We start from the raw sequence: 18,359 nt of genomic DNA on the forward strand, positions 1-18,359 counted from the left end.
TTCAAAATGTTGCTTTTTTATAAAACTTACCCACATTCAAGTGTTGATAAAAACAGAATGCATGAAGCTAGAATACAACTTTTTTGTTTAAAAGCAGAGGCTCTGTTCTTGATATATTGCATGTTCAGAAATTCATACAACAAAATATTCTAGGGGCCATGATTTGTTTTTTTTAAGTGATCAAAAACACTGGCGGCGGCTGGCAACAAAAAAAAATGTTGACGGGGAAAGAGTTAGACATATATACATTAGCTTAGCAACATGCTAATGGCAAAAATGTTCTTGTTTTGAAGCAGAAAGTAAATAAAATTAACAAAATTTCAATTTTATATATTTTAGTGATTTTTTTCATTATCGATAATAATAATTTTAAATTATTAGTCATTACATTAGTTACTTCATGCGACCTTAGTAGACAGTAGATAGTGAGGCTGCTTACTATGTTTTGGAACAGAACTCAAAAAGTTAAAAGTGCTGCAATCTCACCCTTTAAAAAACTGAAGTTTGAGGAGGATTCCAGCCTGCAGGAGCTGAAAGAGCAGCTGACCCATATGGTCTCGCGTGATCTGACTCCTCTCCAGTGTGGACTCCACACCCACCCGCACAAACACATAGAGCATGGCAGGTTGCTCTAGTTCCTCCACACACTGCACTGCCTCCTGCATCACAAGTATGCAGTGATTAGAAAAACCTCAACTGCCATTCTGGACTGGGAGATACAGTTTAAGAAGTCATATATAAAATGTCATTTTAGGTGATAAAAAAAAAAAAAAAAGGTACAAACCTTGTAATCATTAATGTGCAAAAACTCATCAATAATGGACTTGGACCGCCTCTCCATGTCCTCTTCTGTTAATGTAGGCTTATCTGGAGAGGGTCCTGACAGTACTTCAAGTTTAACAGCTGTAATACGAGACAGTATTTAGTTTTCTTCCCATGTATTTCATGTTACTGTAACCAACACCACATTTTGTACATCATCATAATGTGTGTGAGGGTCTCCGTGCGGCTCACCAGACTCCCTGGATTGGCTATGCTCCAGTCTGCTCTTGTCTGCAGTGCTGGCGGGCAGCTTGGGTGTGTCCGAGGCATTAGAGTCTCTGCGGAACACTTCCTGGACCGACTCCTCAGGAACATCCTTATTGCTGCTACCCAACGAGATGGGCCCTGTCCGGGTGGGACCCACACTTAATGGCTTGTCATTGCGCTCCCGCCCTGAGCTTCCACGACTGAGGAATTCACAAACATACCAAAGTCATACATTCATGAATCTCCAAATGTATTGTGTAAGTGTTTTCCTTCAATTCCATTACAAATGAAACAATATTTTAATTTAAATACTTGCTAAAATAAAATGCTAATTATAAAATAATAATATAAATAATTTAAAGTTGATTTATTGTTTAATTTAATTTATGATCATTTTATCGTATATATTTCAATGTATTATACAATTAAATAATTATTTGAATATTATTTAATGTTATAAATGTGAAGTATAATTACTTATAATTTGCTAATAATAGTATGCTTATAATAAATAAACAAATAAGGCAGCACAGAATGAGTTAGGCATCATTCAATATGCTTAATAATAATATTAATATGCTTATAATAATAATATGGGTATAATAATAAATACATCCTACAAGTACATCCAACAAATATTTACATATATCAAATAAGACTGAAAAGGAAGCTTCCACTTCACAATTACTATATTTTACATGAGTACAGTACCTGCTGAGAACTCTCCTGGCATCAAAATCTGGGGATGTAGAGGGTAAAGAGGAGGTTGGGGTTGGTTGCAGGGGTGAGTAACGGTTCAAACTGGCACTGGGGCGAGAGACATCTAAAAGAAAAAGGTTGCAAAACAGGAAGAAAACAGATATTTTAGTATAGAGCCAGAAAATCCTGCTAAACTATAAAACAGCTGGAATTGACCGAGCCAACAGCCCTACACCACTCTTTCTTTACCTGACTCACTGGCCTTGGCTCCAGCCCCTCCACTGCTGCCCTTCATCCAGTTCAGCTGAGCTCTTGGTCCCAGCTGAATCTTCTCATCTATCGTTGGCTGAAGAAGGCAAACACACATGGTTTCAGTAAGATCATATTACAGTTTCTCATGTAATCATATAGATCAGTGGTTCTTAATGGCCCCGTCCCATATGGCACACTTGATATGCAGTTAAGGTCTAGAGGACGTGACCGTGGGTGTCCCACTCAGCATTTTAGGTTTCAGAAGGGTTCTCATGAGTGTCCCCTTTGTAGTCAATATGCGCCCTCGATGCGCACTTTTGCAGAGCCCGTACTGAAGCAAGCTCTGCAGCAGACTTCTTCCCGACAGTCAAAGTGGTGTTACGTTGGACTCGTAGGAAGACTGCATGACAGGGCCAATCATCACTACACACTTTGTGTGTCTCCCTTATTTAATGCACTTAATTCAAATCAGCAGCTCATTAGCAGAAAGCTTCATGAACTAAACTTGGTGTGTAAGAAAAGGTATAAAATGTGTGCACTGTGGATCCCCAGAATCACAATTAAGAATCAATGAGATACTAAGATGTTACTACAAGCAAGCAGAACAACCATCAGGTGGGGCTGCTGAGTCAAATAGGCAATTCGCTTATTTACAAACACTGCAAAAAATAATTTTCTCAATCAATATCTTTGTCTTGTTTTCTACTAAAAATGATTTTAACACCATTAAGCCTCACAAAATGTATGCTTATAACAACAGATTTGCTAATAGGGTTGGAAAGGTCATCCAGATCTTTTGTTGTTGTTGTTGTTGTTAGTTTTGATAATAGTTTTGATATTTTGGGGTGGTGCTTTAACTGTTCTTATGCTGTGCTTTACCTGTCAGACAGTTTGCATGGTAAAAGCCTTTTTATACAGGGCTTCCAGTTATGACCAGTTAGTTTATTTGTCCTTCACAAAATATGAAAATGTTGTTTGCCACATTCAGAGTTTATTTTACTGGAAAATATAGACAATAGACAATATATATATATATATATTTTTAAATATATGTTTTGAGTGAAATGGCTTTAAGTTAAATTGCTGCAAAAAAGCACAATCAATGACGTTGCATGGTGTAGTTCACACAACCTCCATAAGTATGATTCAGATGATGAGATCAATTGTTTACCAAAAAATGCAGCTTCCTCCCTTTTAAGAAGATCATCGGGGAATGTGAAAACACAGCTATGCTAGCAATCAATAGATATGACCAAAAAGAAAATGTGTCTTTGTTTGAACTCTACCTTGGAGATCTTGGGAATCTTAGCGGGATCTATTGTTCTGCTGTTCTTGGTCGTAGGCACAGTGCTCCAGGTCTCCTCTCTCGGCACCGCTGCAACATGAAGCGAAAGAACGGTAGGAACAGAGTACAAGTGAAAACAGAAAGGAGGCCCAAAGGACTGAGTAAGCTGTAAAGAGGATTAGCCTATAGCAGAAGTCTCTTTCTGACCTGGTCTCCTCTTGTTGTCCTTGGACAGCAGTTGCTGGTGGACCTTTCTCTGTTCCTCCTGTTCCTCCAACTTTGCCTCTTTATGGATCTGCTCGATGGTCTTGGGGCCCATGTCAACTCTCCGAGACACCCAATTGTGCTGAGATGAGTAAAGAACACAAATAATGACCTGAAAATACCAGAATGACTGCCAAACAATACAAGAAAGTTCCTCACACTATAAAGCTCAACAATAGGATTCAGAAAGTAAAAAAAGTTTAAATAAATATCTTTAATATTTACTTTTATTTAATATTTACACCTTTAAATAAAAATATTATTTAAATGAACAGAAATTAGAAGAAAGTGTACAGGCCGATTAATAAAAGGGTTACACGTCACTTTTAAAAATATACCAACAACTTTATCAATAGATAACCACTTTTTGCTTTCAATCCCTTTGTGAATTGAGTAAATATTGAATTGTATTATGTACACTACTGTCCAAAAGTTTGGGGTCAGTAAGTAAAACCAATTATTTTTTAAAGAAATTCATTTTATTCAGCAAGGACACATTAAAGGGATTATGCGGCAGGAAGCTTGTGCTCCAGACTGTCGTCAATGCGCTCAGGACTGTTTGCTGAGGCTGTGGATTACAGGTAATAATGTTGTAAATAATGTTCAGTTTCTTGCACAGACCGACCGTTTCATTTCATAAGACCACAATGCATCGTCAGGAGCCACGGGTATTAACTTTGTTTTGCCTGTGTGTTTTTTTTTTACTCTCAGAGTGACGGTAACCATTTACTTGCATTATATAGATCACCAAGGACTAGTTCCATCATAAAATCTTCTTTACGGTTGTACTGAATAAAAAAATGGATGGTCTGAGGATGAGTAAATTAACAGCAACTTTAAAATTTTGGGTAAACTATTCCTTTAAACTGATCAAAAGTGACAGTAAAAGACAATTACAAAATATTTTAATTTCAAGTAAATGTTTTTTTGAACTTTCTATTCATCAAAGAATACTGAAAAAAATGCATGAAGATTTCCACAAAAATATTAAGCATCTCAACTGTTTTCAACATTAAGATATTTCTTTCCTAAGCATCAAATCAGCATATTAGAATGATTTCTGAAGGATCATGTTACTCTGAAGACTGGAGTAATGATGCTGAAAATTCAGCTTTGCCAACAGATGAAAAAATCCAAAAAAGTTTATTTTTAATTGTAATAATATTTCAAAAATATTACTGTTTTTACTGTATTCTAATCAAATAAATGCTGCCTTGGTGAGCATACAGCATGAGTTTTTCAAATTGTAATAATAAAAAAATGTAATACACATTTATAACACCATATATTGTGTTATATTTCCTTGTCAGTAAATGACAAAAAAAAAATAAAAAAAAATAATGCTGCTGCAAGAGCTGAGAGAGTGACGGCAAATGTGACATCTTGTTCTCTTCTGACCAACGTAATCAACCTCTCTATATGTTTTCCCTCTTTTGGAAAGTTGTGGAAAGTATCACAGATTATTATATTTGCTATTGGAGTAAATAGAAATACAGAAATTAAATTTACTGTCGTCTCTCATTCACTGCAATAGAAGTTTACCCAACTACGACAATTCTGCTTCTGAGAGCCCGGCAAATGTGAAAAGGGTCCATAGGAAAACACATTAAACAAACACAAAACACCCGAATGATGGGATTACATCATCTGAATGCTTTATGGAACGAGTAAGAAAACAATCTTGTACCCTTGTCTTTTCCTTTTCAGTTTACTTCTGGAACCCAGGTTGCTAAAAAATGCTCTCTTGATCACCACTTGAAAACAGGACTCACCAATCGCAGGTCAATAACGTCCTGCAGCATGAACCGGATGCGTGATGAAGTCTTTCTCTCTTTTACTATCTTCTCCATCTGGTTAAAATACTGATCCATTCGAGGCTAAAAGGAACAAGAACCATTTGTAAAATGCACAAGCTTCAAAAAAGACCTGAAAACAAAAACAGACTCCCATTTACAATATAATGGACTGTTATCTGCTGACAAAGCCCAATAATTGATGTTTGCCTTTATTTAAAGTAAAAAAACAATTGAGGGAGAGTTAATAATTAGAGAATAAAAATTTGTGGGTAAACCATCCATTAAGAGTGCATTAGACACCACCTCACAGTCATGTCGAAACCGGAGCACATTAAAATGACTCATTTGGGACTAACATTTCCAAGCTAACATGTAGGTTCTGAATTGTAGCAATATGTTCTGGAGAGCTGTACGGACCAGCAGGGGTTTATTCAAATTGTATACAACGCAAAACACTTTGGACGAGAGACGCCAAAGAATATTAGTTTATGAGTGCAGAAAGTGGCCAACACAGATTTCTTTGCATAATTACATTGAAATAAGCAACAGTCTCTGTGCATTTCCATGGGTTGCAGAAGCAATTAAAAGATTTAGGAGGATGGTTATTTTTTAATGCCCATTATAGAGATCTACATCCTCCCTATTAGGATCAACCTGGCTGACCTTAGCTTTCTCGAAGTCCAGGTCCTTGCCGATAGTGGTGAGAAGCCTGCACAGGCACTCCAGTGACTCTGCATCATGGTTTTTCAGCAATTTCACCACACAGTCGTGCATGATGGCCTCTGTCAGCATTCGCAGCTTAAAGAGCTCGCCGATGAACTTGATGTTGCCAATGGAGCGTCTGCGGGCTTTATCTTTCGCCTCTTCCAGCTCTTCCCGCAGTCTCTCCCGCTCGCTAGTCTGAGAGTGAGAATAAGAGAGAGAGGAAGACATGTCAGAAAGGATCATTGTGGGCCCGCTGCACCAAAAGCAATTAGCAAACAGAATTACCTAGACTACAACTGGAGATCATTTTCAGAGGCCTTTATTGTAACTTTTAACCAGGGCTCTGAACCGGTTCAAGGAATGAAAACAAAAAATGGAAAATTTCTTTTTAAAAACTTTATTTTTTCAATAATTAAACACTGTGTGGTCAAGGTTAGTATTTTGGCTTTATTTATGGTCAGACACATGCATGTGTCATTATATTATTATAATTTTACAAAAATCAATTTTAAATGGAGTTACAAGGTTTAGTCACAACAAGCTCTTAGTATAAAGTTCTATTCAAGCTCTAGTATAAAGTACAAAAAAATTAAAAATAAAAATGATTGGTGGAAAGTATCTTTTTTCTTTGCTGTTTCAGTCGAATATTTTCAGTTGCCGAAATTTTGGTGCATCATTACAGAGAAGTGTAATTTCACTGGGAGATCAAGTTATGACATTTTAATAAAAATAACGAGGTAAAAAAAAAACTAAATGCATGGATAAATCGTTCACAATGAAATCCATAACATTAATTTAGAAAATAGATATTATGCGACTTTTATACTAGGATATACAGTACTTTCAATGAATCACAACCTCATACAAAGCAATCAGATTGGTTTTATTTGACTTCAAATAATCATATTGATTATGGTATATGGACTACTTTTTTCTTTCACTGTTTACATTACTTATATTTTATGGGAAAGAGCATGAATAACGCTAAATGTCTCCTTTTGTGTCAGCAGTTCAGACTTCATATTAATATGAGGGTGAGTAGATGACAGTAATGTGTAACTGACTAACTATTCATATGCATATAATTATAAAAAATAATGTATTAATAAATAATTTTACTCCTAACTTTAGTTAAGGCTCATGTACCATTCATTTTTGTATCTGTTCTTATGCACAATATTGGATCTGGATTCAAGTAATTATTAGTGACTTTTCTTTTTTAAAGATTTACTGTATCAGTAGTACAAAAATTAATAAAAATGTATGCTTGCGACTTCTTAAAAATGTTTGCATGCCATTTAAATCCACACAAATAATTCTAAGAAACCTGAATCATCTCATGGCATGCGGTATTTACATCATACACAACATCTAGGACATTTTAATGACCTGTGAACCATTTAAGAACAGTTTTAGAGATCCGTTCGGAGTACCACTTACCGAGGTAGCCGCCTCCAGCTCCCTGTGTTTCTTCTCGAAGGCATCGTCATCTACCTTGTCCTTCTCAAACTCTTTCTGACAGCGGTTCAGAAGCAGCTTCCGAAAATTCACAGTGTTACTGGGCTTATCCGTCATAGGCACTTTTAACTACAAACACAGCACATGTACGTGACTTAACTACATGTTAAACATTCCAAGCTAGACATTTAGTTTGAATCTCTATTTGCTTCCAAAATCACAAATAAACATGTAATTTATAAATCAGTGATCTACTGAACTTATATGCTACTGTTACATTTTAACTGGCCCCAGTTTTAATGGAAAGTCTGACTCACCGTGGCCAGACAGCTGCACATATTGCCATAGGCCACAGAGAAGCTGGGTTCATCGATGGCTTTCTCAAAGACCAGGTCTATGACACCCTTGAGCCGCTCCTCCGTGTCAATGGTGAGGTCAGTCACCTGCTTCATCAGCTGGCTGAACATCTGTGGCGTCAGTTTGTTGAGAATACTACGTACTTTTCGGAAAAGCTCCTGCAAAAAACATTAATGAACATATTGCTGAATGTCAACAATCAATCCCAAGCTCCATTTCCTCTTTGTATTAGAGAAAGTCATGAGGTAATAAACTAATCAATCATAGCTGAACATCTGGATACTGCAACATACTTTTTTGTACTGCAAATTAAGCTACATAAGGCCATCTGAAATGTGTATTTGGTTAAGGACGGAGTGAAAGTGCAGGAGGACCTGAGTTTTTTGGGCATCTGGATCTTCAATGGCACTCTCCCGCTTCAGACAAGGCTTCCAAGCATTCTCTGTTGTCTTAAGCTGCACCTCATCGTTCACAGACACGTTTGTGATGATCTTGCGTCCAGATGGTCGCCGCAGGCCAACATTCAGCAGCTGAAGGAACAGACATGATAATATAATACAGACAGGGATAAGTGTTTCAATGAGTGTATCTAAGATAATGTCAAATGAAAATGCTTTTATTCATGGGTTAAGTATAAAACATTCAATTATATTAAAGACAAAGGGTCTAGAGAGCATAATAATTGACTTATTGTAATTATTAAGACAAAGCTCCATATTATTTTCAGTATGACTGTGAGAATATGTAATGGAACGGGTAATGGGACAAACCGGTTCTCCCCTGCCTCCCTGAAGCTGTCGGCCGAAATCCGCAAATGCTGGCGTGAAGTCTGGGCCTCTGGAAATCACACGTGGGTCTACCGGCCGCATGGGCAGCTTATTTTGGTTAATCTGTTCAGTGAGGCAGAAACACATTAGGCTTCTCTTAAAGAACCACTTACGACTCTGTACAAGAGCAGTAATGAGTTTTACAGGGATTTAAAAGAGGGCCATAATCAGGTTACAATATCCCTTTATTCCCATAGTACTCCATTTAATGGTGTGGTGCACATTAATTTTGGTCCAACACAATGTTTGTGTTAATAATTTTTAATTATTAACTTTAATCTACCCCTCTATATGTTCAAAATTTTAATTTAACGTTCATTTACATTTACATTTATTCATTTAGCAGACGACTTACAAATGAGAACAATAGAAGCAGTTAAACCAACAACAGGACAACAATATGCAAGTGCTATGACCCTTCCCAGTTTAATCTAACGCAGTACATGTAGAAAGAGATTTTGTGCCTCTTTGAGATGGCACCACAAGACAACGTTCACATGCAGAGAGCAAGTTTCTGGATGGCACGTAAGTCTGAAGTAATGAGTTTAGGTAAAAGGGAGCAGAGCCAGTGGTTGTTCTGTAGGCAAACGTCAGCGACTTGAATTTGATGCGAGCGGCAACTGGCAACCAGTGCAATTTTGTGAGGAGAGGATTGACGCGTGCTCTCTTCGGCTCGTTAAAGCCGAAGAGTTGGACCAGAACTCTATACTATACATTTAGTACAAGTGTAACGCTATTGAATGAACATTTTTTAATTAAACAGTCTGACCTTATCTAGAACAACATCAGAAATGGGAGGAAGCCCCTCTGGTTTCTGCACACATGCAGGCATGAACTGGAAACCCAACAGGAAGTCTCTGTCGTACTGCTTCTTTCCATTCTTCTCTGCAGGCTCTGCAGAAGAGCAGAAACGCTTTCAGTGGTAAAACCTGGAAGATACACATGTGGGAAACTAGAGAACATTGAAGAGAGATGGCCTTACGCGGCACTGCTTTGATCAGCGGCTCTTTGTCTGCAGGCGAGTGGATGCTGTCACTGCTTTCGTTTTCAGAGGCGTGTTCAGCTCCGTTTCTCTGAGGATCTACTTCCTGTTCTCCATTCTCCTCGAGCACAACTCCTACTGATGGCCTTCTCTCCACCTCCACAGGAGGAGGACTGGGGCTCTCTGCTGCAGACTCCATAGAGGACTGATCCATGTCCTCCTACCAAACACACACAGCCACTTAAAGCCTACCTTACTCATTTGAATATAAGCAACAGGGTTTGCCAAATCATTCAAATTCCTGAAACACTACAAAGTGGCACATATGAGTTTTTAAAAATTATAAAAAATATTTATTGTTATTATTATTAATAAAAATTATTACAGTAAACATAATAATGCATTTCATGAGGTATTATGCCCAACACAATAATAACAAAAATGTATTATTACTTATTTATTAAATAAAATAAAAATGTTAATCATTTACAGGGAAGTCGTATTTATATGTAATTATTTATATATGCAGCCTGACCTATCTATCTATCTATCTATCTATCTATCTATCTATCTATCTATCTATCTATCTATCTATCTATCTATCTATCTATCATTTACATACATAAAGGGCATATTTTATTATTTACAGGGCATAATTTATTTATACTGTAACTTGGTTACATCCCTTGTTGGCAATGAAACTCTCGACTACCACAAAACATGACTAAAAGTTTACTTTATGAACAAAAATATAATTAAAGCCAATAGAAATGCTACAAAAATGTTAAATTCAATAAAAAATACCTGTTTGTTGTGATTAGAATAAAAGCCAGATGCATCAATTGATGCATAAAAAACATGCAAAATTATTTTACCTCTTTGTCTGGACACTGATCTTGCCCTACAGGCATGTTCTTTTTTGGGTTCTTCCAGGTCTTTGGTGCACTAGATGTAGCTGTACAGAGAAAAGGCTTGTGTTATTTAAATGACCCTCACAACATTCATCTCAGCTGTATCTTCCTCCGAGTGCTTACCTTGACTTGAGCTTTTTATGGACTGCAAGAAAGGCTCGCCTCTCTTGTCTGACAAGGCCTCGGTCTCCTTCCCTGTTTCTTTGAGCTCTGCTCCTGTAGATGGTCTCCTGGCTGACCCTGCAAAAACCTGACTTGGGTGCACAAGTCCTGGAGGAGGAGCAGTTGTGTTGGAGATAGCAGCAGTAGTGGAGATGAAGAGGAATGGAGCGTCAGGAAAACCAGCACTGTCCTCAGCAGGAGGTGAGGGACTATCCGTTTTTACCACCGCAGACTCAGCGTCCAGTGCCGGTGTGATGGGCCTGGGCTCCGGGCTGGGGGACTGGGGCACACTGGAAGTAGGCAGCAACGGAGAGACTTCCCTCGGTTGGGTTTCCAAGTCTTCACTCAAGGGAGCAGCATCGGTGTCCGTCAGCCCATTAATGGCCTTTTTGGGCTGGGCCGGGGATGTAGACAGGCTCTGAGGTGAGGGTTGCTCTGAGGAGGAGGACTTCTCTGGCTCAGAGCTCTCAGGTTCTGGTGTGACAGCTTTAGTGGGGCTGGGCTCAGCTGATGGGCTCTGGGCGTCAGCTGACTCCACTGTTGAGGCAGGTATGGAAGGAGCGGGGACTGTAGCTACACTTGAGGCTGTTTCTGGACCGGAGGGGGGAAGCTCAGTTTTCTGTAAGGGAGAGTGCTCTTGGACTGGGCTGCTAGGATCACTTCTCTCCAACGGAGCCTCTGGCTGCCGCAGTCCAGGAGATGCAGATCTTTGTGAGGCAAACTCTAGTTTTGGCTTGTCATCTAGAGCCATAAATTAAACAAGGAAATGCATCAGAGGTACAGTATATAAACTGACAGATTAGGGTAAAAAAAGAAATAATGTGATATATTAAAGGGGTCACAAACTGAGAAATCAAATTTTCCTTGATCTTTTGACATATAAGAGGTCATCATACTATAAGAATATCCTGTAAGTGTCAAAACTGAAAACGTCCTTGTTAGTCCAAAAACAGCTTTTATTGTAATCAAACGACTTCTTGTGGAATGTGTGCCTATCTAAGACCGCCTCTGCAGAAGAAAATCAACGCCTACTTCATCATTGCAACTTTGGGCCTGCCCACTGGCAATAACATTACCTTCCAAAGGATCTTAATGCTAGGAATGTGGTTATTTATTTTCAACCATGTGAATGTCTCAGATGAGCATTATTTGCTTGTATTCAGTACATTTCACAATGGATTCTTTGGTAAATCAGTCGCAATTTTGGCGGAGGATTTTCAAACAGATTTTTACGATATGGACTCGACAGTATTGCCACAACATGTAAGTAATTGTGTTGATCTGTGACCAGTGATTTCTGATATGTAATGATTCATGTACAGTCAGATGTTCTTTGTCTCTGTGTCAGTAAATCAAGCCAGTGACTAAACGGTCAACTTCACATTGTTTCTCTTAGTAGGATGTAAATGTTCTGTTTTTATTTAAACTGATTAAATTACATGTAGAAAGCAATCAAAGAACAGCGCAAGTTTATCAGTGACTGAGTTCTGGACTTTCGCCAAAACTCCTGTTTTAACAAAGTCCCTTTTATCTATAGTCTTTGGTTATAATCAACAAATCTATTTTTTACATTGCGTTTGCACTGTTAGTTATGATGAAAGCATTTCTTAGTGTGCAGACAATCTAGTTTCAATGATGAGATCACTGCATTCATGTGCTCAACATGTCTGTGATCGGCTACAATGCTCATCACTGCAATCTTTCATGCCACAATCTACATATAATGCTATAGATCTAAATATAATACCATAGATCTAAATATAATGGAATAATCAACACTTTTCATGATTAGTTAAGGCGAGACACGGCAGACAAAAATATTGATTTTTCATGCAGTGGTCAGTTTTGAGATTTTGGGCTAGTCTACTCCTTCAATATGTGTTCTTTCAAGCTGCTATAAAGAAAACGTTGAAAATATACATTAAGATGTTTATTTTATTACATTTTGTTTACTTGCGGCAGCAAGTTTGTCCCGAATTTACCAAGAAGTTAGCATTCCAACGCGACATGCCGAGTTACGTAAGTCTGTCATGACCGGTATCGTTGTAAAGCTCTGAGTCTCCTGCACAACGCTATGTAACCCAAATATAAGCATTTCCTTTCTATCAGTAACCAATCGTGATGTCCAAAGGGGGATTTAAAGCTAACGACGAAATCTCATTTAGAGCTATTTAAATCTTTAACTGCCGTTTTCTCAAAATGAGTTTTTTGTCATTCTCCAGTACAAACATCTCAGTCTATGTAGCACCTATGTACACCAAACTTTCCAGTTATACACTTAGCAGTATTCTGAAGATATTTTCAGAGGGATTTGTTAATAAATCATTCCTGGCCTGATTTATGTGACATTTTAATTTAAAAAATATGGCGAAAATCTATTTTTTTAAGGCTATGGACAGTATATTTTGATTTCCTGGGTAATGAAAGCATATATCCTGAAATCCCTCTGATTATTTTTTTCATCATCTTGTGTGTAAACAAAATGAAAAAAGAATTTTGCACCTGGCTTTATCATATGTTCAGATCTACCTAATATATGCAAAATATATGCAAAATCGTACATATTTAATGAGAGAATGCCTAATTTGCATAATTAAACATACAAATTTCTAAAACTTGTAATACTTTTTTTTTTTATATACTTGTTTAAGTAATCAGCTGAGGAAGTTTCATGGTGATATCTATTATTTTAAAATTTTACCCTATTCACCTGTAGTGTCTCGCCTTAACCTTGAGAGCTGTAATGGTAAAAACATGCTAAAAGATTTCGAGAGAGTTCCACATGTAATACTAGCTATTTCATATGCAAAGCTGTTAGCCAATCACAGCAGTGGGCGTTTACAGTTTACACTGAAGTCTCACAGCAGACACGCCCCTTCAAACAGAGCGTTCAAATCAGAGGGCTATAATCAGGGTAGGAAAAATGCATTTTATTTCTCAATTATGACAATTTTTTATGTATTTGATGTATGCACGCCAGGAAACATTATAAAACAATAAAACAATGCAGTTCATGACCCCTTTAAACATTTGCATAGTATTTGCAGTGATTTTTTTGGCAACAAAATTAAGCAACATCATGAAAGTGGTGATCTTTAGCTTTTTTTGTGTTTTAGTTAAATAATTAAAAATGAATAGTAGAATACATAACATACAATGTAATTGCAGTAATTTTGTTAATGTAAAATTAAGATCATGGGGGAAAAAAACAGAGCAGTGGTTCTCAACTGGTTTTGTTTCAGGGTTCACATTTTACATTGGACCTCAAATACAAAAACTATAGCTTGCATTGTTTTGTTCATGGAACATGAAAACAAGAGGCCATGACAGATGGAAAACCTGTCCAGGCTGGCATCAGCCTAATTTGGTGAACTTCTAGTGATGGATGAAAAAATACAATATAGATACAATACAGCCTTTGACAATAAAATATATGTGATGTATTGTCTCTTCATCCTAAAAGCTGATAATCTTATTTATTTAGCTTATTTTGTCTCAATAAGGCAAGATTATATGTGGGTAGGTGCATTTTGTTATTTACATTTAGGATTGTTTTTTCCCTGATGTCAATGTCTCTTAGACCTGTGACCCATTGTTGAGTCAAGACCCACCAGTAAAGGACCACTGCTCTGAACCTGCGGGGAGAAGGTGGCAATTTCTGACCTGCTTTCAAGTTGATGGGTGCAGGAAGGATCTGGGGGCTGTCCGCATTATACATTGCGTGCCCATGATCTGCTACCTGGGTGTTCAGCTGCTGGGATTTGAGGTAGAAAATGTGAGGATAATGAGGGTACAGACATAAAAACTAGCAACAGAGAGACACAAGGCACACGCACATATGCAGCACACAGACAGAGCGGGAAAAACAGAAACACAGAGAATGGAGAGGAGAGAGAGGGGCAGAAATGGACGAAACATGGGGAAATGGGGAAAGAGAGCAGAGGAGAGACGAACACTATTAATGTTCAGGGAGAGAAGACAGAGGAAGAGTCAAAACATAGTGAGAGCTCCATCTACATTGTGCCTTAGAACAGGGATTTTTAAACCATTTTATACCCCCACCGCCAAAATATGATCCACACCCTAAAATATTTAGAATCAGACAAAAGGAATTTGTCTCGGTGACTATAAAAGGATATAAATGTTCTTGTATTCAGACTCATTTATACCACGTGTGAAATGTGTAATATTATAAAGACAACAATATGTTGTTTCTAAAATAAATTTTATTTTTTATTTTTTAATATTTTACTTTTACTACAGCCAAAAGAAATGGCTGGTTATTAATCATAAACTATTTACTTATGTATTAAATTAACACCATATCTTTCTTTCCTTATCCTCACTGCTAGACTAAAAGAGAGACATCTACAAATTAATTGTATTTGTATAGGGTTTTGCATAATAAATATAACAATGGAAAAAATGAGCAAGCTAAAGGTGACAATTATAAGAAAAAACTCCCTATAAATACACAACACAAATAAAAATTATTCTTGAACATACACTACGGTAAAAAAGTCAGGAGTCAGTAGAATTGTTAAATTTTTTGATAGAAGTATCTTATGCCACCAAGGCTGCATTTATTTGATCAAAAATAGTAAAAACTTTTATATTGTGAATTATTATTACAATATATTAATAATATCTATTTTCTATTTTAAAATGTAAATAACTCCATATACATGCAGTCTGTGGACCCCAGTTTGAAAAGCCCTGTTTTAGATTATGCACACTGAGGATTGGGGATATTCTACTAGAGTGAGTAGATGAGAAGTCACTGTAAAGGGAACACACAGGGATCAGGATGGAACAAACAATCATGAGGCAGAACTACAACACGTGACAATATGCAAGATTGAAACATTTTTGAAACTTCTAAATAACATTTATAGACTTGCACAATTACTTCTACAGGAAAAACAATTTCCATGTTTCCATTGTCGGGCCAAACCATTCTCATAACTTAACTGTTCCATTCCGTGCCGATCCATTATCGTTCTAAGAACCGTTCGGCCCGATGGTGGAAAAGCGGCTAATGTTTCAAGGCTACATTCTGAGTTCTTCATTAAAAGTGCGTAAAATTGGTGGCTTGTGGGTAAAAGATCAAATTGTTAAGTAATAAACCCCTCAGCAAAGGAGCTGACCTAAGGACATAAGCTGTGGCTTTAGATAAGAAGATAAACTCCTGATTATGAAGGAATGGAAACTCTGGCAGTGTGGCAACAAAGTCAATATGTGGGGTTGCTATGGTGTTCTGACTTGATTTTTGCATGTTTCTATGCAGTTACTAGGGTTTTCTGGGTGTTTGCTTACTGGCTCAAGTTAAAAGAGCCCACCCCTAAGGTGCAGAGATTAGAAAGGGGACAATATCAGGCTTAATCTGTATGTGTACATAGGGATTTTGGTGTTTGATTTGATGTGATTGGCTGTCTTACCTGTGGAGGTGTAGGAGCGGAGGAGGGCCGTCCCACAGGTGGGGTTGGGTTCCGACTCCCGCCCACCCCTGATAATATTTCGTCTGTGACATCCTTGCCACCCTGGTTGGGGTCTCGGATGCGGATCTTGAGAGGAAATTTTTTTACACAAAATTAACTGATAAAGAATCGGAAGCATCATGTACAATCTAATTCTTGTTCGCAATTACTCAAGCCTGATTAATTATCTATGAATTAAACTTGAACCTATTAAGTTTTTCAATACTAATGTCCTCAAAGCATTATGGGGACATTCCAGTTTACATACTGCTACAAAGATGACGCAGAACAAACAGCTCATGTGCACTCACTGTTTTCTTTTCCCTCTTAGTCGGTGGAGGTTGTTGTGGTGTAGGCACTATGATGGATGGAGATGGTGTGTACATGGGCTGCCCAGGGTAGTAGGGAGGTCCTGCTGCTCACAAATCGTACAAAACAGTAAGTTCCATATTAAAGAATCGTTCAGACCAGATTTGATGCAACTAAACTATGTCTGCAAACTAAATGATTCTGTTGATTACCTCTTTAATCGATTAATCGAATACTTCTTAAATCGATTAATGGCATAAAAAAAGACACATTTTATTTTCTGAATTTACTGAAAAAAAATATTTTAAATATAAAAACTTAACTTTTTATACCAATTATATAACTTAATATAAAAATGTATAAAACAAACAAAAAAACAGATAATGAAATCCTGCCCAATTTTCTCCTCCAAACAATATGCCAATTGAAGGCTATGAATCCAATATGTATGAGTGTAGGCAATGTTACGCATTTTGCGCAAAAAATATATAAAAATATAATTAATATAAAAACTACTATATAATAATATTCATAAAATCTTAATAACAATTATATCATAAAAAAAAATCAAAAATCCAAAAATGGACATTTTTTTGTCACTATCAATTAGTTTTTGCAGCCCTAGAGTAAACAAGAAGTGTACAATATTCACAAGCAAGTTTTCGTATTAAAACTGCTAACAAGCAAATGTCAATTAATAAATTGTTTCGCGACTGAACTAATTAACCAAAACTAAATTAATGACAAACCATCCCATAATGATGATTCATCTTAAAAATGTGTTTTTATTCAAAAAATGTACACTTAAAAGATTAAAACATTAAACAGCAAATCAATGCAAGTCAGCAGACTGCATGAGAAAGTCAACAGCGATCCACAGGTATTTGTGCGTTGGCAGACAGGTAGAGAAACTCACCATAAGGTGCAGGGAAGTCCCCTGGACTGGGTCCAGCATAGAAGGTACTGGGTCCAGTGGGCTGGACTGAGTACTGTTGAGGAGGCCCTACATACTGAGGAGCACTGTGACGGTACTGTAGAATCACACATGACAAACAAATTAGTGAAAATTCAACACGTATCATTGCAAACAAGACATCAACTAGGGATGCTCCGATGGATCACATTCCATGACTCAATCGGTAGTCACTAAATTTGGCCGATCTTATGAACCAATCATAATTTGATGACGTAAAACAGTAAAAAGTTGCCATAGACGTGCATGTATACAGACGTTCTGCTTTTTAACTTTGCAAAACATTAGTATACCGTAGTAAATCAGGCATCTTTATTTATAGCAGGTTGTCTCGATTCAAACGAGTCCACACACAACATAACATGAAGCAATGATCTTGAGAAAATCCTCACGGAGTCACATGACATGCTGCTTGGCTACAGTAGTTTAATGCTGTAAGCTACATTTTGCATTTCCTCACTCATGTTGTTTTCGCACATCACGTAAGCATTTGAATGTCCGTGTTTACTACAGTATGCGCGTTGTCGTAAATCTGTTCATCATATAAAGCCATCGTGTCTCTTGAGAAGACTTGGATTTAGATTAGACCACTCGATTATTTTTTTACAATGCCTTATTTTTTTGGATCTTTTAAGTTTTAGAGGAATGGACTTTAAATGGAGGGACAGAAATCTCTCAGGTTTCATAAAAAATATATTCAGGTGTGTTTGGAACTTGAACAAAAATGTACAGGTTTGAAAAGTACATGATGGCAGAATTTACATTTTTGGGTGAATTATATATAGTAAGCTGAGCCAATATAGTAAGCTGAGCCTTGGATAAAACTATATCGTGAATCATATCGTTTAAATCAACGATACATATTGTCGCATT

The 18,359-nt window shown here is 37.2% G+C and overlaps 1 protein-coding gene across 6 annotated transcripts in view; it reads right to left on the reverse strand.

Moving 5' to 3' along the window:
- Positions 1-18,359, reverse strand: part of eif4g3b (eukaryotic translation initiation factor 4 gamma, 3b) — a 48,236-nt gene that overhangs the window by 7,185 nt on the left and 22,692 nt on the right. For 4 of the 6 annotated variants that reach the window (XM_084428755.1, XM_084428757.1, XM_084428758.1 and 1 more), the window contains 21 exons: positions 17,430-17,544; positions 16,516-16,619; positions 16,166-16,291; positions 14,391-14,481; positions 10,689-11,468; positions 10,530-10,609; positions 9,655-9,874; positions 9,442-9,566; positions 8,616-8,735; positions 8,220-8,375; positions 7,806-8,003; positions 7,471-7,617; positions 5,989-6,225; positions 5,302-5,406; positions 3,473-3,611; positions 3,267-3,355; positions 1,978-2,074; positions 1,741-1,852; positions 1,015-1,229; positions 785-903; positions 487-659 (listed from right to left, as the gene is read on the reverse strand). In XM_084428755.1, coding sequence (XP_084284881.1) covers positions 487-659; positions 785-903; positions 1,015-1,229; positions 1,741-1,852; positions 1,978-2,074; positions 3,267-3,355; positions 3,473-3,611; positions 5,302-5,406; positions 5,989-6,225; positions 7,471-7,617; positions 7,806-8,003; positions 8,220-8,375; positions 8,616-8,735; positions 9,442-9,566; positions 9,655-9,874; positions 10,530-10,609; positions 10,689-11,468; positions 14,391-14,481; positions 16,166-16,291; positions 16,516-16,619; positions 17,430-17,544 — 3,548 coding nt within the window. The remainder of the gene's footprint in view (positions 1-486; positions 660-784; positions 904-1,014; positions 1,230-1,740; positions 1,853-1,977; positions 2,075-3,266; positions 3,356-3,472; positions 3,612-5,301; positions 5,407-5,988; positions 6,226-7,470; positions 7,618-7,805; positions 8,004-8,219; positions 8,376-8,615; positions 8,736-9,441; positions 9,567-9,654; positions 9,875-10,529; positions 10,610-10,688; positions 11,469-14,390; positions 14,482-16,165; positions 16,292-16,515; positions 16,620-17,429; positions 17,545-18,359) is intronic. The other 2 variants (XM_084428756.1, XM_084428754.1) reach the window with 1 other exon arrangement.

This window comes from Rutilus rutilus (assembly GCF_951802725.1).
Source record: "Rutilus rutilus genome assembly, chromosome: 13".
In the NCBI taxonomy this organism is placed as follows: Eukaryota; Metazoa; Chordata; class Actinopteri; order Cypriniformes; family Leuciscidae; genus Rutilus; species Rutilus rutilus.